Here is a 22,440-nt window from a genome sequence, read left to right as displayed (position 1 = left end):
CCTGATTGGATCGGAGGAAGATGATGTCAGACGACCGCATGCGTCTCGGATTGGAGAGAGCGGAGTAAACAAAGCCGCGAGGAGGAGGAGGAGAGGTCTCCACATCTCCAGACAGTCCGACCGACTCACCGAATCCGACTTTACGCACAGGAGAGGGCGGCCCCGGCGGCTCGTGCTTGTCTGCTCAAGGCTGAAAGTTACACTGACAGTCTCACATTAATGGCTGACGCGCTTTAAAGACTTTGGAAAAGATAAAGGGAAACTTACCATCGCATTCTAATCCGGACCTTGTGCTGTTTTCTTAAGTGCAGAGTGATTCCCTAACTCTTCGCGAAAGTGCTTCTTACTTAGTTTAGAAGGAATCACTCCGTTTTCTCCTGCGTTATTTCTGAGATTTTTCCTTTCTTTTTTGCGTAAATGCGTTTTAATATTTTTTTTAAATCAGTGTAGCTAAGTCAAAGCAGCGTTACACACAGGCTATGCAAGCCTGTTGTTTAGAAAAAAGTCTTAATCTGGCTTTATCGTTGGAGCATTGCCTGATAATTGGAAGTGAAAGAGAGTTATAAAGTAAGAAATAGGACGGTAGAAGTCGCTCGGGACAGTCTTTCGGGGGGTGTTTGTGCGAACGCCTGTCTCTGACGTCCAGGTGTCCCGCCGTGCGGTGCGGAGTCTCTATCTCAGGCCGGCAGTGCTGTCATGCTGCCCAAATTCGAGACTGAATCCCTGGGACTCTCTCGATCGTATGGCGAACAGGGGCACATGCCAAGGAACATGCAGGGTAAGAACTGTCATTCATTTGAATCTCGGTAGTCTGCCCGAAGCTTCCACTTCGCTGTCTTCGTGGAGCGTTTTCCGGCTGAGAGTGTACTCACTAAAATGTACATGCTTGTATTCGTTACCTTTTTTTCTTATAATGAGGAACAGTTACCGATCTGTCATACGCCAATACACGAACGCGTTGATTCCACGAACTTAGCAGGTAATTACTAGGGGGGGTTATTATTATTATTATTATTCAACATGATCTCCAAAAGGCTTCGATAATGTTCTTCCACTTCAACTTGGAAGCACTTTTTTTTAAAGTTTGGCCCGCGGTCAAACAGGTACCTACCTGTCATTCACGCTTAGAGCGAGCGGCAGCAGCGCGTAAAAAGCAAGAAACAGAGCAGAGGTATTCTGTCAATGTAACTTTTTCTTGTTTGTTTCTTTTTTTTTTATTTCTCTGATTTTAGAATGAAACAGATGACTTTCTCTTAGCAGAATAAGAAATATCTCAAACCTGCTCGTGGTTTTGTTTCTAAAGAAAACTGCTGTGGAAGAGTTGTTGATGTCGAAGCAAAACTGGAGTGTCTGATTAAGATTAAAATATTTGACTAAGGACAGCAAACTTTTACCCAAGAAGAAAATAATTATGAGCTAGTTTATTGATTTTACAAACGGTAAAGAAGAGCTTGGTATTGTCTGCCAACACGTAGTTTCGCAATAGCTTTCTCTCGTAGTACAGCCAAGTTGATTCTACTCTCAAATGAAATACAGCTGCAAAATAAAGTTAAACTAAATCACTACGTTTTAGATGTTGCTTTAATGCTGTAGTGTGAAATCTTTTTTGTAAGCTTTAAACTGTTGTTGTTGGAGGTTTTTATCTCACATTCGAGGAGAACTGCGTAAGGCCTTCAGATGTTCGAAATCGGTGTCATTTAAAAAAAATGAAGAGCAAATTTTAGGACCCCTGCATTTTTTTTCAGAATGAGCATAATTATTTAAATTCCCAGTGGCATGCCGTAAAAATCTATTTTCTTGATCTTCACAGTAGGCTGCACATTAAGCAGCTACATTTTTGAAGAAATTCTGACCTCAATGGCAAGTTAAACTCATATAACCCTGATCATTTCCAGCATGTCTTTCCACGGCAGTATAACCGGACAATCAATTAGCCCGCTCTCGGTTTATAAGACATTGATAACGTATTCTCACTTTAAACAAGGAGTGGCTTGTTTGCCAGCCCTTTTACCTTTTTTCTTATTTTACCCCAAATGGTTTTTTTTACAGGCAGCTAAAACAAGGAAGCTCCGACTGAAATGAATTTCTTTTAGAATCACGAGGTTTTTTGTTTTGTTTTGTTTTTTTGACAATTGGAGGACGTTGGGTTTTTTGTTTTGTCTTTTGTTATTTTATGAGCAAGTGGACAGTAAATGATTGACGGTCGGGCCGATGTGTTTCTGGAGGTAATCTGCGCAGACGTTGTATGCATTCACCTGCGTCTGTCAGTTATACAACGAGGTGCTGAAATATATTCAATTTGTCTGTGCATAAAAAACACTATTTGGACTATAATTACAGGCATAACGTCGCGTCATGTGCTGTTAGAGCTCCTTAAAAGGCGAAATTCACTGTACAAAATAATGGAAACACCATAGCAATGACAATTGAAAGAAAGAAAATATTTGGATAGGATCCTGTAAAATAAATATTCATTATTGTCGGCCTCAGGACGGACACCCCTCGGATATCTTAATTTATTATTTCCTTTCCACTGCGTCATCACTTCAGAACTGCAACCAGGGCTCGGATAGTGTTTATTTTCTTTTTGAAAAGGCGTCCAAAATGCACCTGCGGTACGTCGTAAGAACAGGCCTTTAAAATCGTGTCCTTCTTGCGCTTTAACGCAGAAGAAAGTTCGAAAATCGAGCTTGCTTTGAGTTTCTGTGGAAGGAAATAAAAGAAAAGGGAAAAAACGGAGCTTGGTGGAACTTGTTGCTTCAGCTGGGATACGCTGATCCCAGCAGGGCAACGCGCTAACAAACTAGAAATCATGTCTAATTAATAGGTCTCGGAGAGAGCAGATGAGTGGATTTTGAAGTCGAGCAGTACTAATAGCCCATGTAAAGACATTGGAAGGCGTAGTTGACAAAATATTTCCACTTTTACAGCCATATCCACTGTGGTTTCCTTTTTGATCCTGCCTGCTTTTTATGATTAGTGCCATAAAGACTTTTGTAACTGTTGTAAAAGTCAGCATGCCCGTTTGCTTGTAGCGCTGTCACACACAGAGACTTATGCAGGTGGGTATTTCTAACAGGGCAAAGAGGGCTAGACACCTCAGAAATAGTCGTACTTGTATGTAGACTATTAAGACCTAAATATAAAAAAAAAAAAAGAGGGGGGGGGGAGAGAAAAGGAGGAAAATCTGCAAGGAAGGTGAGGGAATTTTTATGCTTTTCCTCCTTTATTTAAAATTACATAATTAGTTATTTCCAGCGTTTGTCATTATTTTCTCTTCAGTATAAATAATGGCTAAAACTCGGTAACCAGGAAAATTATGAATTGAGAACTTTTAAAATGCAGCGCACAGCTCCACATAAAATGTGTGTACCAATATAAAGCAAATAAAATTAAATGGCCTGTAGTACTGTGGCTGATTCTTAAATAGAGAAAAATAATGTTGGTTCAAGTTGGGTTTGGATGGGGGGGGGGGGGGGGTTTCCTCCCTCGCCTGCAGAGATAAGGGCTTCTCTGTGTCTTCATTTGTCTGTGGGCGGTAACATTTTCTCCTCCAATCCTTAAGTCTAATATCTCTCGATTTCCCCCAGCGATTTCACGACTCGGATACATATTGCATATGTATGAGGCTCACTTTCATGAGCTTCTTTTTATTATCATTATTATTATTTTGGCTCCTGTCTGAGACGGATGTAGAAGAGCAGAGGAAGAGGGAGTAATAAATGATCGCGTCCTCTCAGCTCTATCCAAAAGCTACTATTCGTCGTTTTTTGCTCCTCAAATTTAACCTTAAAAAAAGTCTTCTGGAACTTTGAAAAATCTCATTAATTTGCCCCGCGCGATTCCGCACCCTCTTTCATCCATGGATGGATGAAAGAGGGATTTTTTGAAAAAGAGATTCCCCGGCACTGAAATAGACTTCTCTCTGTGTATGTGTCTCCGTGTGTCCTCCTCCAGCCCCTCAGTTAAAAATGATGGACTACTCATATGACGAAGACCTGGACGAGATGTGTCCCGTGTGCGGAGACAAGGTTTCAGGGTATCACTACGGACTTTTGACCTGCGAAAGCTGCAAGGTTGGTGCCCCCAATTCCCTAAATAGAAAACAAATGCTGCACGATTTAAGCAAGAAGTTGCCTATTAACATAAAGTCTGCATGGTACTGTGTGCCTGTGGTGACCTCTGATTAACTGCTTCGATGTATAAAATATTCAAGTGCACTCTTGTCTATCGTTGTGCAGTGTCATGCAATTATATGTGTCCAGTTATTTGTATTAGCCTCTGAAGTCCCTGTAGGGCATCAACATGTGTCACTATGAGGCTTACACAGACTAAACTGTGGTCTTCATGAGTTTAATGCGCTCTCTGATATTATACTTCCTCTTGTGTCAGCCATTTTCCTAAATACTATGGGCTACCCACTGTGAAGAAAACTGCTTATCTGGATGGTGTCATTTCTGTCCTTCTCTCTCTTTTTTTGCATGCCAAGCATTTAAGCAGATTTTTTTTAAAGAATGATTTGCAACAAGTGTAATATTAGAGCAACATTTCAGCTCCTCACCATTAACACTGCAGGAAAACCAACAGTAAAGAGGCCAGGGGTCAAATATTGTTGTGACAGTTGATCTAACAAACTCTTCCTGTGAGTGTCAGAGGATTTTTGTAAAGTGTGGAACGGCTTGGAAAAGACACTGGAGTTCAAAAGCAGGCAAAGAGTGTTTGCAAATTATTATGTTTTTTTTTTTTTTTTTTTGCAACCACCAACCACAGGAGGTGTGCGTGTGTGTGGTGGGGGGGCTTTAACCCACGAAGGAAAGCGTACAATAGAGTTTCTGTTTGCACAGGCTTGCACCCTGCTGTCTAAAACTCTCATCACAAGTTCATTAAGACCTCAACAGCACGACGTTTCCATGTGCAGGCTAATAATGAAGCCACGCAAATCAAACTGTTAAAGCTTAATTTGAGATCTATCAACAACCTATTTGTCTCCTTCTGCATCTTTCCACTGTTCCCCTCAGCAGAGCAAACAGGCATTTCCCAAGTTTTTCCCCCTCAACTAGTAAAGCTGTCAGCACAAAATTAAGCTAAGACAAATGTCTCTGTGTTAACACTATTCAGTGTAAAATTGCAGCTCCTCAGTAATGATGTGCTAGTGCACATTTCTTGCCTATGTGGTCATTATTCAAAGCAGATGTTATAGATTTTATCCCATATTATGACCTTGAAATGCTAAGCATTTGCTTGAAGGGAGCAGTCAGTGGCATCTCTGCTGCTTTTCAGGCTCAGCGAAGGCTCACGCAGGACAGCCAGTCCACACATTTTCCAGTTTGGCTGAAACACTGCCGTGCATGTATGGAAGCACACACGATGCAGATGAAGAGGTCTTTGATAAAGTGCTGTGTATGTTTGCTGAAACATTAATAATATTGATACTCACCTGAAGCTTGTCATTGATTATCTCTAAAATGAAGGCAGCCTGTCCCGTTAAAAGTATAATCACCGGTACTCGACAGATTCATTTTGACATTAAACACACTCTGTTAGATAGGCAGAGCGATCCATATCCATTGTGTCTCCTGAACAAAGCTGGATAAACAGAGCAGCTACATTGTAGTCTCGGCCTTACGTATACGACATTCTTTTTTTTCTTATGCACTATCAGAATAAATAATTTCCTTTAATTTTTCTAATTTTTGTAATTTTGAAGTAATGTCATAATTTTTCTCGAGCCTGCACCACTCTCCTCTTCCACCCTTTGAGCCCCAGGAGCAAAGTTGTGAATAACGCTCGTTATCAGGGTCACATTTTTTTTGAGCTTTGCTTTGGCTTCCATATTTGAGCTGACACACACAGATACACAAATACACAAATACACAACACATACACACACACAGAAAAAGAAAGATTCCCCAACACACACACACACACACACACACACACACACACACACACACACACACACACACACACACATACAGATCCTTATCCCCAATTGATTTACCACATCCCTAAACCCACCTTTGCACTCAACAAGTGTACATGCAAACACAGACACACATCCCCCTTTATCCATGCACACAGACACTTTCAGTTCATACACACCAGCATGCGTAAAGTAAAAATGGTACCTTCTTGTTGAAGTAAAAATAAGTGAACAATGAAATGGGCTACATTAGTCAACAGCTCTTTTTGTGTTTTTTTATTTGGGGGGAGGGGGGGGGGCTAGCTGTGTGAGCACAGAGGAATGACCTGAAAATGCTGAAACTACAAACAACAAATTAGAGGTCAGTGCTTAGATGCACGGCGCTCATATCAAACATTCAAAGGGATGTTTTTTTTAATTTATCAAGTGAGACAGAAAGACACAAGAAAGAAAAATGGTGTAGCAGGAGAAAAGGTCAGAGGACATCAAGCAGTGAAATACAGTGAAATTCATTTTGTTTTTCTTTCTGAGTTGCTGTTTGTATTGAAAAAGAGTAAATTGCATTTCCTGGTGTGTGTGTGTGTGTGTGCAGAAATACCAAGTTGACACCAAGTTAACATGAATTTTGTGAATTTTAAATACTTTTGCAGCATATACTTTCACGCTAGGAAGGATGATTTTTTTGATTTCATGTCAATTAGTACGCAATTTATTTCGTTGGTTATTTTGTAAATTTGTCAAGGCAACAAATGTTGCTTGTAGCTGTGCAAATGAACCTCAACTTGGAGCTTTTCAGTGAGGTGTCGTCGGCTTCTCCTGACGATGTACTGTGTGTCTTTTATAGCACGCTTGAATCCACTTTGGTCCAGATATTTATAACACACACTGTGTGCTAAATGGAAAATTGGAGAGAAAGTTCTCTCTGAAGCATGGATTTCTTGGCACTGAGAAGTCGATAATCCAAAAACCGCGTGCACTGCCTTTTTTTTTTCTTTTTTTTGACAGGTCAGGCAATGCAGATTGTCAATTAAATTTGTGTCTGGTGAAATATTGATAGCCACCGGTTCTTTTTTATTTTTATTTTATTTTAAAGACCAGGTTTACGGATTCTCCTCCTAGGTTATGGATCTAGAATACGTTAATACCATCTTCCCTTCGTTTGATTTTCACTGCTGCTGCTGATAATAAATTCCATGTTGCAGGTATGAATCTCTGTAATCCCGGAACTGTGAATTATGGATATAATTTATTGGATTTTTTGGGCTCCTGCACTCATATTTTTCAATAATTAAGTGCAGAGTTGAAAAGATGCTTACTCTGTAATTCCCAGAGTCTTTTACTTGAACGGAGAATATTGAAAATATGAATGCAATTTTGACAGGAAACAAATTATAATTCCTGACTTTTATGAAGTAGTTTGCAATGCAATGAAAAGATTAGCTGTCAAGTAAAAGTATGTGAAACGGGCATATCTGCAGCATTTTTTTATTTAAAGCAAAATAAATTATTAAATGAATATAAATGAATTGTAAATACTCAGTTTTCATTAAGAGTTCAAAGTGTGTCTGCTTCATATATATCGCATCTACACATGTCTATAAAGCACCACATCAATGGGCATATAGCTTTTAAAACTTGCATGTGCGTGCGTGCGTGTGTGTGTGTGTGTGTGTATCCATTAAGTCTGTCCCTCTCCATCTGTCTGGGAGTGTGAATGGGCCAATTACCATTGCATTGCAGGGGTCAAGCGGGTTGACGTCTTAATTGGTTCTCTCCACAGGGCTTCTTCAAGCGCACCGTCCAGAACAACAAGCGTTACACATGTATAGAGAACCAGAGCTGCCAGATTGACAAGACCCAGAGAAAGCGCTGCCCATACTGCCGCTTCCAAAAGTGCCTCACCGTCGGCATGAAGCTAGAAGGTACAAAAACATATTTGTGTTACGCAGTTTAGCTTATCGACTCAACTAGAAATTACAAGCTTTGCTGATGTTTGGCTTCTGTAATTTGAATTAATTTTGGCTTAAACATGGGAAACTGTTGGGAAGCAATGTGTTCAGCGTGCATCAGCAGCGGTGCATTATGTGTAATGGTTAATAGTCTTTTCTGCATTAATCATATGTGTTGCTTGCAAAGTCTCACTCCTTAAAGTAACTAGTAACTATAGAATGAATGTGGTGGAGAAAAAAGAAATAATCTGTCTTATGTTTTCTGGACTGTATGAGGAGTAAAACAGGAGATACTCAGCTAAGATACCTCAAAATTCCTGTAGTTAAGTACTCGCAATTACATTCCACTGCTGCCTATAACAAGTCAGCATCTAAGCCACTTGAATGCACTACACAGCCTCCAGGTTTGCTTTGACCAGAAGTCCTTCAAAATTACATTTTACTCAGAATATCGATGTTTTTTATAGCACTTATACAGTACTGTTTTTTTTACAACTTCATGAATAGTTTACCACATATTTAGTCTATTCTGGGGTTTTATAGTAAACACTACTCACTAAAATATGATCTCGATGTTACAGTACACATCTGCAGAAGTGGAAAAGCAGATACAGGCTGGGGGGTTTTCTTTCTTTCTTTCTTTTACATTGTGTGTGCTGCACCATATATTTTTCAAGATATGATGCCTGTTTGCAATTACTGTTTCTGAAAGTTGTGGAGGAAAAAATTATAACATCGAGCAGTTAAAATTGGAGGTTGAGTGCTTCTGGACTTGCACAGAGGTGTTTTAAAAAACCTCTACCCAAGTTCTGGTGAAATGACACGGCCAGTCTTTTTTCCATTAATTCACAGCTGAGCTGCACATTAGCTTTTGGTGGAAAGTATTCGTCCATGATCAATATGCATGTGAATAATTTCCTCCCATTGAGATATCCACTATTTAGAAGATGGTGAATATGTGCTCTGACAAAATGATTGCTCGTACGAAAGGAGAGGAATATATTTATTTAAACATTTAACGGTGAACATCTCAGTAATAGCCACTCTATACAGAGAACCTTGTAAAGTGAAGCCTTTCATTTCAAACCAGTGCCTTGAAATCCAGTATGGCTTATTAGTGTTTGTCACGGGGTCAGGGGGTGCTGGGGGTATCTGGTAGCCGTTGTGCACTTAGAGTTGCCAGACAAAGTAATAGATAAAATATTAGACTTGGCAGCAGACTGAGAATGGTAATGATGATACTTTTGGCTGGCCGTTTTGAGGCCTCTTTGTTTAATTTGAACACGGCTCAGAACCCTGGTCAAACATGCCCATTCAGAACTGACAGGACTGCAGGCAAAAAGAAGGGGAGGGTTCAGCTTTTTCAAAAATAATATTTAAAACTGCCAGTTTTCCCTCACATACATTGATGATGCATTCTCTTCTGAAATCATTACATTTGGAGTGAATAAAGGGGCCTGAAGGTCATCTTTCCATTACAGCTTTGAAAGAAAAACTACATTAAAGCCAATGGTTGCAGCTGATTTGGTCCTACAAAATTACTTCAGTATTTTTAATAAAAGCAGCCGTTCTGCTATTCATCTCGTTTCAGTTTGATATTAAGACAAAATTCTTCACCCATTTGAAATTCAAACTAAATTAAAAATCCCAAGATCCCTGAAATGATCACATGCAACTAAGCAAAGTTAATATGTTAAAGAAATAAGACCCTTAGAGGATGAAAGTATAGCAAAGACAGCCTAACTAAAATCTTTCCGGAGGCTTCTCCCTTTACCTGCCATGTGTGGTTTAATTAATTGCCGTTAATAGTGAATGGCCGCTGGGCAGAATGTCCCGGCCTGTCATTTTCCAGCTGACAAGGGTGGGGAGGGGGTAGCATTTGATTTGTTTTGCTGGCGGTAACTTTCAGCTCGGGGGCAAGACGGGCCCTGCAGCACTTTGTCAGGGGCCAGAAGCTGCAATGGGTGACTCCTGCCACAGCTGGTAAAGACCTCCCATGCAGAACGGCTGACACCCCTCACCACACACACACAAACTTTGCACACACATAGAGCTCTCACCGGTAAACACATGCATATATTCATGAGAAGCCCAAGAAAGGTGTTCAGAAGGCCACAGGCAAGAGGGAGAAGCTGTCATTTCATCTGAAAGAATGTGTACAATAGCAAAAGGAGGTTTGGGGTCATGTGCTTTGTTATTACAATCTTTTCATTCCATTACACAGCAGCTTGCAGCAACATGTGATTTCAGGGCATCAAGTGGAAACCAAATGTGAGGAAATCTTGAAAGTTGACTTAAATTGCATTTTTGGGCCCTTACTTTAGGCCGTGCAGCGTTTGAGACTAGTGTAATGGAGGTGGCACTAAAGAGGTTTGTGTGTCTGTGTGTGAGAACCCTAATCTGTTTACACAGTCACATTTATGGTATGTAGTTATTGTCAAGGTTAGAATAGTTTTTAGAAATTTGAATGTAACTCTGCTCTATGTTACTGCAATGCCCTTTATAGTTAACAATATGCAACCGCTTGTGTTTCACTTTATCCCCGGACTAAGAGCTCAGTCCTGACTGTTCTGACACAACAACAAAAAAACTTTACATTTCAATGACGTCAGACGGAAATAATTTAAACATTGCTGCAACACATCACATTTTCCTCCGCATGCTTTTGCTGCAGGATAAGTGATTTACCTCTGACCCAGTTTGTTCAAATTCAAGATGTTTGCTGAAACAAACACTGCCTAACTTACAGTTAGAATAACGCTTGCAGAGATTGCATTTAAATTATTAAATTAACCCCAAATTTAATCCCAACAATTAACCATCAGACTAATTTGGATGAGAGTGATCTTAACCCCAATATTTAAGCTGTGTTTCTCTTCTTCTCATTTATTAAAAGTACAGTAAATATTGTCTATTTTGTGGTCATTCAGTCAATGCATCATTTTCTTTCATTTTTGGAGGATTTTTCCTATTAAAGAACAAAAAAATGAAAGAAAAACACACAAGCAAACATGGTGACGATGGGTCGGGCACATGCTGTATAGCATGTCTAGCTGTAGTAACTCAATAAGATATCAAAAGAAAAAAGATTTGATCCATTAGAACGTCATTCACTAAAGCTGATGAAGCGTGCCCTTTCCAAACAGCTCCCACTGGCGCAATTTTCTTTTTTGCTCAGTAATACAGTAGTTGCCTTGCATCATATGCTTCACTGAACTGCTTAATATTTCCTTCAAGAATACATCAAAGACAGGGCATAACAGTTGTATTTGCGATACTAAGAGTTTAAATCAGCATTGGTTCCACTGTGTAAGGAAAGAGAAGATGCATAATGTTTTGTTGTCGTCTTGATGTATTTCAACAGACACAAAGAACGCAAAGCTTAATGATGTAATACAAGTTACTGACAGTTTCCTGCACATATTAAAGCGGACAGAATATTTTTGAACTAGTAAATATAAATTAGGTTTTTGAACTGCAATTATTTTTTACATTGCAGTCCTCTGTAACATGTAAATTTATTAAGAGCCCCTCTGCTGAAATTAGCAGCACCGGCTGAGTGTTTGTATATTCTTCCTTGTATCCCTCTTGTTCCAATTTTTTATTTCCTCCCTGTCTCCATCTTCCTCGCTCTGATTTGTCTTCCATCAGCCTCCTAGTATCCGCAGTGGAAGCCGGGGAGCTGTCCCATTACTTATGCATAGGTATCATAGGTATTCATGTGTGTGCATGGGATAGGGCGCATCCAGAGCAGGGGCCGGGGCCCCGACATGACAAACAGGGTGTCAGCAAGTCTCCGCGGGACCCATTAATATGCCGGCAGCCGACAGGGATCCTCACCTACGCACGCTTAATATTCCTGTATATTAAACAACCATAAATCAGAGGATATAAGCAGCGAGGGCTGTATGTGTGATGTCTTCAAGAGTTTTAGTGGCTATGTGTAGGTGTCTGCTGAGATATTGTACTTGCTATAAAAATTCAGAGTGTGCATGTGCTTGTGTTTGTACATGTTTGAGAGGTACAGGGGGCATTGGACACTTGGGAGATGATGGTTTGGTCAGTTTTGGAATTTATGGATGATGTGTGCCTGGGTTTATGCATTTCTTGTGCTCTCAAATATTTAAAAAAAGGTGAACTCAGAATGTAAGGTCGCATTAGCCTTTTAGCCTAGCTTTGGCCCCAAAGCCTCATAGCTAACTCAGGATATCCCCTCGCTCAGACACAGTGATAAAATAAAGTTGAGTCTTAGTACATGAAGACAAAAAAGGAATTTTCCTTCCTTAAAAAAATGAAATACCAGCAAAAATATTTTAATTATTAAAAATCAAAATGAAACTTAGAAGTATTCTAACTGTACAAAATAGCAAAACAACTAAATATGGAATATTAAACAATGGGTCACTCTCTTCTAAATCTTGTAAGGATGAATACATTTGTTTAAATGAATCAGCTTCCCCGAGTTATGAGCTGTCAGAATGCAGGTAGCACAGGCTGAAGAGGAGGAGTGGCAGCAATCTTTCACTGTATTTTAATAATAAAGCAAAGACCTAGGCAGAGTTATAATTGATTGAAAAACCTCCCTTTTAGAATTGTTTCCAATTTCTCACTTTTAATCTGATTTGATGCTCAGTTCTGGTAAAATAATTATAGTGGCTGATTTTAACATTCGTTTATATGTTGAAAATATCAGCGCTCACACTGCAGCTAATTTATTATTAGACTCAACTGGCTTTTTTCAAAATGTAAATGAGTTCACTCAACATCAACTCAAAGATTAGACTTAAAGTAAAGTCTAATAGATTTAAATGGATAAAATAGATTTAATGAAGCTTTATCTTCTTCAGTGACATGTCACAACACAATGCAAAGCCGCTACTTAAACTTAACAACCATGATTAAAATTTATGGGATAATTATTTAGTTAATAATGTTGCATTGTACATGACTGGATACTGGCTCTTCTGAAAAAGGAGGCAACAAATCCATACTCTTGATGCCCGGTTATAACTCACAAATGCACATACTAAAGCAGATAACCCGTACGCTGGGGAGAAAATGGCATTTCAGTGATTCAGAAGACCTTCGTTTGGCATAGAAAACTAGTTTGTTACTCTATAAAAAAAAAAAAGCCCTCCATAAAGCTATGACATGTTACTGTTCATCACGGATAGTGGAAAACCCAGGTTTGTTTTCATCATTGTAGCCAGGCTGTCATAGAGTCAGACTCTGTTGAACCTAGTATTCCTTTAACTTGTACTAGTAATGACTTTGAATTTCATCACAGGTATAAATAAAAAAAATCCTATACTTGATCCAGCTAACTCAGCTTATTGTAAACCAATTTTCTTACCTTCCTCTTATAACTACTGTTGGAGCAGTTATAAAATAGCTAACTGATCATTTTCAGGGGAAGGTCTATTTAAAGAGTTTCAATAATGATTTAGAGTTCATCACAGCACAGTAACCGCACTACTAAGAGTTGTGTGGACTCATCTCTGTGGTTGTCCTGTGCAGCATTCAAACCACTGATTACAATATTTTACTCCAGAAATGACAAAGATTGCACTGTGGGTATTAAATAAATTGGGGTGCAATGGTTTGAATCTGTCTAATATACTAATACTAATACTAATACTAATACTTTTGACATTATACATGTTTCAGTTGAGCAATATTATTAGAAAACACTGTAAACATTTTCATTGCTATGCAGATAATACCCAGCTATATCTAGCTGTGAAGTCATATGACAAAATCAAAAAGTTACATTACAGGAATGTTTTAAAGATATAAAACCTGGATCCTCTTTAATTTTCTCCTCCTAAATTCAGACAAAATTGAGGTTATTATATATGTCCCAAATAATGTCCCAAAAATCCTTACAAGTATGGCATCTGACCGGATACTTACTCTGGATGGCCACTTTCACCACCAGTAACACTGTGAGAAATCATGGAATCATTTTTGACTAAGACATGTCATTCAGGGTGTTGGACTATCTCCTTATTATCAGATTGTTGTAAAAACTCTTTAAAAACTTTTAATCAAAAATGCTGCAGTGATAGTATGAACAGGAACAAGAAGAAGAGACTATATTTCTCTTGCTTCTCTTCATTGGCTCGTTAAATTTGAAATTAAAATCCTTCTCCTCAGACTCAAAGTAGTAAATGGTCTCGCCCCGTCAAATCTTAAAAACCTGATAGTACCATATTATTCTAATTGAGCATTTCAGACTTCAGGGTTACTTGTGGTTCCTAGAATTTCTAAAAGTAGAATGGGAGGCAGCGTGATTAGTTATGCTGCTCTAGGCTCAGGTTGCTGCTACAGGTTTCTTCCTGCTAAATGGGAGATTTTCCTTCCCACTGTTTCCAAGTGCTTATTTACAGAGGTTCCCTTGATTTTTAGGGGATTTTTTTACAGAATACTGCAGAGTCCTTGAAGCCCCTTGAAGTGATTCTTGAATATCATTAGTGCATTGGTGCAATATAAATCAACCTAAATTGAACTTTTAATGTTTTGTCTCCATATATGCATTGTCCTCTTGCATTACTCACATCTTTTTCATTTACAATCTCAGGTTTGTGCACTTCTCTTTATTTTTGCCTCCGCCTTTATATCACCCAAATATTTGTCACATTTCCATACAACTCCTGTCAACCTCTGTCAATCAAGCTACGTGTGCAGTACATGCACCTTGTTATTTTTGTTATTGTATTTTTGTTCTTGCTTGCTTTTTTGTAGGCGGTTGTCATTGTCTTATGTAATATTCAGTTACACAAGTCTATGCCTCTAAAATCAGAAACAACACAAACATCCCTTACCTGACAACGCTGCCAATAAGTTTAAGTTTCAGTCTGCAACAGTCTGCAAAGTTTTTGTTAAAAGGAAATTCAGTTACTGTTGGAAATTTCAGTTTTTAACGGAGTGACTTTTTTCCCATGCTTTTCATCCTTTAAACTTACAGCATCATAAGATTTGTTTTTCATCATAGGCTGAGTCTGTGCAGCATCCAACCCTTTAACATTTCTCCACCTCACTCACACCCATTCATCCTCTACCCCAATACACAGGCATGTACCATCCTCCTCCCTCCTTTCCCTCCCCCTTGTATATTAATCTGTGTTACATGAATGCAAATCACCTTGTTTAATTAGACACAAAGAGTCTGTGTGTAAGTGTGTGTGTATGTGTGTGTGGTGGCAAGACCAACACCCCCCAAACCTGATATTCATGATGTGATGTGGGTCCCTGGGTGTGGGCAGGCAAGAAAGGCAGTCGGGGCTTAATTTTGTTTTCCCAGTAGGGCCAACTATTAGTTTCTCAGCTCATTAATTACGCTGTTGTGGAGAATCATTAATAGTTAAAGTTGCTCCAAAATAATGTATAATGGATACATTTGACATGGCTCCTGAGTTCTTCTTCTTTTTTTTTCTTTTGATGTATAATCAATTTTTGAAGGGTCATGATAATCCCTGAGCCTGGCTGAGTGGGCACTGCATGGGGTTGACCTCAAGCGTGTTAAGACATGATTGTGTGAACGTTTGCATGTAAAATCAAGTCGCCGAGATGACAGTCGCCAAGTTGACTGTCTAGCGTGCCCCCCGTCTCTTTATGCGATTCTGTGTCTGATGTTTTCTATGTTCAGGACTCTGTGTTTGCACGTGTTTTCTGCGTGTGAGTGTACGAAACGGTGATGCACACAAGCGGCATGTGGTTGTGTGAGTGTGTGCGTCTGGCCTTTCGGCTCCTCTCGCTCAGATCAGTGACAGGCACTTTTCGTGACGGAGGTCATTAAAATCACTCCCAAGGCAGCTCGGTGTCCGTGTGAGTGTGTGTCTATTCATGTATGCCTTTGTGCGGGTATCTGCCCATCTTAACCCCGAACTTCAATCCCCCACCACACCCTCTCAACACCCCCTCTTCAATTTTCTTCTTCTGTTCTTTCATTCATCCGTCAAGACATCGAGAGTCAGAGTGGATCGAGGCTGACTGGCTAAGATAGCTGATTACTCAGTGTGTATGAGCAGGTCAAATATATGTGCATTCATTAGCATATTCTTTTTGTATATGTGAAATTCTTTAAAAGAAAGAAGACCTTTAAGTCTACAATAAAACCCAAGTTGATATTCTGAAATATTGGTGTTAGTGAGTGTTTTTCTGCTGCATAGTGTCCCAGAAGTCCGTTAGCTGGTTGCACACTGGGCTACGAGAGCCTCGTCAGAGTAAGAGGTAATTAAGTATGAATAATTAACACCAGCGCCCCCCAACTGAGAGACAGCAGAGCGGCTTCCCCATGGCAGCAGTTCGACAGATCACACATGGCCCTCGTAGCAGTCCACTGTGTGCCCAGTTCGTTCATTATAAATACCCACAGCACAGACTCGTTGTGATCCTCGCCACAGGATGCTGCACCGAGGGGGGAGACAGGGGGCATCATGGGTATGTTTGTTTCACCAGAATAAAGAGACACAATGTACTTATTGTCAGGCTTTTAAGCTTTTGTTTTTTTGTGGGAGTTTTGTTAAAAAGAAAAAAGATTCTGGTAATTGACCGTGGTATTTTAATGGTTTTTGGAACTTCATATTCAGATACATTTTTAAAACATGTATTTTGGAAAGAGAGCTGGCGTATCCTGTGAGATTATACCCACATCTAGCTGTTGAGGTGAATAGTTTCTGTATGGCAGACCGAGACAGCCAGCTGCACAGCGATAATTCTGCAGTGTTTCATAGAGTTTCTAGTCAATGAGTAACATTGCTATCTGTGAGCTCTGTGGGGTTTAAGAGTCAATGGGTAAATGTCAAGTGCAATCACCACAGGAAAACTTTTGCCCTACATACAAGTTACATATGAAAAGTTCATATCCAAACATCATAATTACTTTTACAGTCTGGAACGGTACTCTAAAGGCTTTTTCTACTTACAAGCACATGTGAGGTTATCAGGCATGTAATCTTTAGCAGACTATTGTCTCTTTGGATTATGAATCTCTTTGTTGAATGGATTCATCATTCTGGATGAAATAACTTTTGGATGAACATGTGAAAAATATTTAGGATTGCATATACTAACTGCTTATTCTATGAAACCTCTTTAAGAACTATAACTGTGAACTTTAAATGCAGCTGACTGTATGTTCCTTTTTTGTCTTCTTTTTCATCTCTCTGCCCGTCAGCTGTGCGAGCGGATCGCATGCGGGGCGGTCGCAACAAGTTCGGCCCAATGTACAAACGTGACCGAGCCCTCAAGCAGCAAAAGAAGGCGCTGATTCGAGCCAACGGCCTAAAGATTGAGGCCATGAGCCAGGTGATGCAGGCCGTACCCACTGACCTCACTATCTCTTCAGCCATCCAGAACATCCACTCTGCAGCCTCCAAGGGCCTTCCACTGAGCCACCACGCTGGCCACCACACCAGTCACCACCACCACCACCACCACCACCACGGCACAGCCCTTCCCCCAACAGACTACGACCGCAGCCCATTTGTCACTTCGCCAGTAAGCATGGCAATGCCACCACATGCCGGCAGCCTGCAGGGCTACCAGGCAGCCTACGGACACTTCCAGGGCACTCGCACCATCAAGTCTGAGTACCCAGACCCATACACCAGCTCACCAGAATCCATCATGGGCTATGCCTACGTTGACGCCTACCAGTCGGGCTCACCACCCAGCTTCCCACACCTGATTGTAGAGTTGCTTAAATGTGAGCCAGATGAGCCGCAGGTTCAGGCCAAGATCCTAGCCTATCTACAGCAGGAGCAGGCGAGCCGGGGCAAACACGAGAAGCTCAATACCTTTGGCCTGATGTGCAAGATGGCCGACCAAACACTCTTCTCCATCGTGGAGTGGGCACGCAGCAGCATTTTCTTCCGAGAACTCAAGGTATGTGCGCACAAGTCTTTAAAATATGTTTACATTTGAATGTGAGAAGCTGTTTACTCTACATAAATTGAATTATTAGCCAACACTGGTTTTCATAGTTTGGCCCATCATTTTGATCAGTTATGACAGCATACTGTTTAAGCTTTAATTCCATCTGCAGTAAGTCTTCATGCCTTTAATAAATTATCCTGCATTTCTTTCCACTGCTAAATCTTTCACCATGTTGCCATTCATAATTGACAATACTTTACCCAGTTCACAAACATGTGCTTAATCCTTTATCTTCAGCAGACCTTTAATCTCCCTTTTAATGCCACGGAGCACGCTAACACTGAGTGCACAAGGCTGTGGGGGGCAGTGGCAGGTCTGTCCATTGCTGCCACTGCTGCGTGTCCCATTGCCTGATCAAAATTCAGCAGCCAGTTGTATTTACCCCGTGCATGACACATTTTTGCTATGGGTTTTGAAAACTTTGACTGTGAGCTTCAGGCACATTTCATATTAACAAGGCCCTAGTCTGAGGGTTTTATGTGAACAGAATACCATCCCTTTTAAATACTTCTCAGATCTACACAGACATGCGCTGTGTGATGACATGCGATACTATGACTATAAAAGCAAAAATAAAAAAGTCTTTTGCGTTTTAAAAATTTTTTAAACTGAGTTCTAATTAAATAACAGTTAAACCTAAGACTCTGCTCCTCCTAACCCAGCTTTTTAAGGTTTATGTAATCTGACAAGCCTAGTAAAATGGCAACATTGTATCCTTTGTCCAGATCACAATTACAACTGACCACTGGATACCATCCACAAATGCTTCACTGTAACACGTGATCATTCTTTCTCCTATTCATCACAGAGCACAAGGGAGATTTTCTGGTGTGTGTTTGCACACTTGCACTTTATTTGCTCTGAATGAAGGTTAATGTTCAGAGCGACATGAAAGGCATTTGATTAGTCTGTGCCTCACCTGTTTTTCTTCCCCTTGTCTGATTCTTTTTCTGTTTGTTTCACACCGCATCGCCGAAGGCTCAGCTGCATATTCATGGGCCAGGGCCTGTTGCAAAATCCCCTCCAAATATTTAATATTATTTTGTTTTCAAAGGGGAAAATAACAAATGAAAAAAATGCAATATTAAAAACAGAGCCAATTACAGCACAGATAAGAGTCCTTGAAAAACACATGTTGACATTTAGCACACGCCGTGTCCCCACTATTGACATTTTTGAGATCTGTATTTGCATTTACCTCAAATGCATAGCACACACACACAGACACACAAAGGACCTTTGTAGGGTGTGGCCACAGCTAATAATTGTGTGTGGCTTGCCAATTAACTTTGAATGATCATTTTTGCTCCATTGTGAAGCATCTCTATTTTTCTCACTCTCATCCTAATTCAATTATCTCACCCACTTGTGTTTGTCACTCCCTGATTTGCTGCTGAATGGGCTGTCATTATGTTTGCCTAATGACTACCCATATTACAGAAGCTTGATAGTAATTGAGCCGAGTGCCTGTTACAAAGGTAGAAAATGACCCGGGCTCTATGCAGGAGAAACCTCTTGCTCTACCCCAAACGGTTACAAAAAATAATCTCCTGCTTGTGTTGCACAAGACCCAGTGTTTTTTGGGGAGGTGGGACCACGTTTCACTCAAGTAAGAGAGATAATTGAACTTACCCCACTTCCCCTATTTTTGAAGGGTCATCTGAAGCACAAGAGGGCCTGACAAATAATGTGCTAGCTGCGGCACTGACAGATTTTCCCACAGTCCTCGTCTCCTCGCTTGTTTCTAATTAACAGCTACAGGGAGGACTGGTGAAGAAAGATTAATGCTGGGGAGAATATGCAAAACACGGGCTAGCCAAACTGATCAGCTCACTCTGGATTGTCTGATGCTGCTATTGAACGCATTTTAAAATCTACAAAGTATTTGCTTTGTGTTTTTCAGCCATATGAGCTTAATAATTGTGTGTCAATGCATGGTGCCATCCTTTACATATTTTTACTGTGCAAATTAAGCAGAAAAACCCACCCACGACCTTTGTTCTCCACCTTTATCTCCTTGTAAACAAATCTTTGTTTCCTTTTGACTATATGTGTGTCTGTGTTGGTACAGCTAATGGTGCACGTTGTAGTGTTTCATACTGATTGCTGATTTGATAAGACATGTATAAATCCTTCATCAGCTCCTCTAACTATTAAATCTGACTTTAAGACATGAGGTTGAGCCTGAGACCAGAAAGAGAGGAAGCTGAGTGGAATTAAAAGTTTGTCACTGCAGTAGTGTGGCACTGTAGGAAGTTATAAATACGCTTTCACACACACACACACAAAGATATCCACATTAAGACACGGACACCACTCACCCATAAAGCACAGCCCCTTTCACTATTATTAGCTCTGTAAGAACAAAAGAATTTCTCTGGTCATAGAGCCAAGCTGGAAGGGTGTGTGGGAGGCATCTGCCAAAAAAGTGTTTAAAGATTTAGTTTCCATAAGTTGGCCTCGGTCACGAGACTCATAAATATTTAGTCATTAAGGGGACCTTCTAAAGAGCACTCCCTATTCTTTTCCAGTGCGGCGCACTACCTCTCGCCCTCCCTCTCTTTACTTCTGGGAATGAGGCATGACGTGAGGAACATTTCTTACACCTTGGATCTGAGAAGTTGGGGTGGGCTCTCTCCGCCAACCTACTTCACTACTTCAGTTCTGATTGGTTTAACACATTGACAATTAGATCGAGGCAGGTCTGGTGCACTGGTTTTAAAATCAGTTTTAAAAAAAGTGGCATGATGAGGGAATGCTTTGGCAGGGTTCGGAGTTTTATAGAATTTTACGTGAGTTGAAAACAGGTGGATTCGTGATTCGTGTTCTGTTATTTATATCAGAACTTGATCCTGCGTTTGCCAACAAAAGATGCAGTTAATGGTTTTAATGATTTTTCATTGAAAGATTAGTTTTTGCTCTTTTTGCAGAAAGCCACTGACTATACATTTGTCTTATTTTCCAAAGGGTAAATAAGGTAAAAAAGGGATTTATTTGTGTATACAAAAGTATACACAAACCATGCTTAATCCACTGTGTTCCACACTTAAATGTAGTGTATCCCAGAGTTTGTTCGCTCTGGGGGGATGGGTGTTTGACAATGCGTTTGTCGTTCAGAGACATTTGCTGGCACTGGGCGGATGCTGTGATATCCCTCCCCAACCTTCTCATCCCCTGTCCTGCCATGAACCCCACTGCCTGCTCCGATACATTTGTGCATGGTAAAGAAAAGAAAAAAATCTTTATTATGCTCATAAAGGGAGCTACAGGCTTTTTGCAAAAAGATTGCTTTTTGGTGGTACTGGATTTCACAGCTGTACTACACGTGATGGTAACCCCTATAAAGAACAAATCAATGAACCCCCATAGTTAAAGTATTAGCAAGCACACTTTTCAGAAGGGCTTTCTAGGAATTCTCTCACTGAAGCAAATCTAGATGAAGGAGAATGATGGAAATACAACACAAAACCTCCCAACAAACAACTTCATGAAAGCATTTCATGTAAAACAGTAACCTCCCATGATATTTAGAAATTTGTCAACTAAAGTTTGCTTTACACAGGAATATAAATCAATGTCCACTATAATAATAATGAAAAAAGGGCTACTGAAAACAAGACAGAGCAAGAACACAAAAATGAAAGTGCAAGTAAAGCAAAGTGATTCACCAAACAAGCTGCAGAAAAAAAAAAAAAACAAGAAATTGTCATAAATCAAACCGCCCTTGAAAGAGATGAATTTGTAACAGAAGTAAAGGTTTGTCTTACAAATGCTTTTAAAGTACACACGTGAGGTAAAATATCAGACTTTTAAAAGGATCAAATAGTTTAAGTTGCTCCTTGACAACATTTAAACACTTTGACTAAAAAGACGATGTCATGTGTTTTTGTAAAACTGGTGAAGACAGCCATTAAAAAAACAAACAAACAAACACTCTGTTCCTGTTTTTACTGAAAATTGGAATACAAGTGTTTGCATGAGTAGTTGGACTTTGTGTGTGTGTGTGTGTGTGTATGTGTGTGTGTGTTCGTGTGTGTGTGTGAGGGTGACTCATACCACGGTGGTCTGGTGCTACCCTCTCCTCCATTGTTCCAGCTTAAAGATGGCTAGCCTGACTCCCACCACAAACACAATGGGAAGGAGAATTTAGCAGGGCGATAGGGACTATTGATGATTCATATGTTTATATCTTACCTTCCTAACTGTACTCCCTTTTCACCACAGCTACCCCACCCTCTTTCCTCTCTACACCCTTTAATAAAAACATGTGTGTTCGGTGGTGGGACAACAAGCGCTTTTGCGTGCCTTGTCAACACACGGCATACAGAAGTTAATGTACTAAAAGGAAGCACCCTGTCAGACAAAGGCTCATAGGTAAAGTAGTGCCGTAAAGCTACTACTCTTTAGCAATAGCACAGTAAAGAAAATGTGGTACAACTCTGTAATAACATAGTAGTAACTGTGAGTAACACTAGACTAAAGTGAATATAAATGGGGCAACAATATGATAATCCATGATGTAATGTGCAATGTGAACTACCATTTCCAAATTATTACTGTACTATTGCTATGAAATTTTGCCTCACTGGCGGGGGTGCATTTCTTTTTCCACATTATTAGCCATTAGAT

The 22,440-nt window shown here is 40.1% G+C and overlaps 1 protein-coding gene across 1 annotated transcript in view; it reads left to right on the top strand.

The window, feature by feature from the left end:
* Positions 1-98: 98 nt before the first annotated feature.
* The window catches only part of nr5a2 (nuclear receptor subfamily 5, group A, member 2), a 69,727-nt gene continuing 47,385 nt past the window's right edge, over positions 99-22,440 (top strand). The window contains exons 1-4 of the mRNA XM_085433188.1: positions 99-778; positions 3,958-4,076; positions 7,704-7,845; positions 17,051-17,760. Of these exons, the coding sequence (XP_085289314.1) occupies positions 697-778; positions 3,958-4,076; positions 7,704-7,845; positions 17,051-17,760 (1,053 nt within the window). The 5' untranslated portion in view covers positions 99-696. The remainder of the gene's footprint in view (positions 779-3,957; positions 4,077-7,703; positions 7,846-17,050; positions 17,761-22,440) is intronic.

The sequence above is a fragment of the Copadichromis virginalis genome, linkage group LG15 (genome assembly GCF_057382275.1).
Source record: "Copadichromis virginalis isolate Kocher_CV1m ecotype Utaka linkage group LG15, C_Virginalis_male_GT1.1, whole genome shotgun sequence".
Classification (NCBI taxonomy): Eukaryota; Metazoa; Chordata; class Actinopteri; order Cichliformes; family Cichlidae; genus Copadichromis; species Copadichromis virginalis.
Note: the sequence above shows the minus strand (reverse complement) of the source record. Positions and strands in the feature narration are given on the sequence as shown.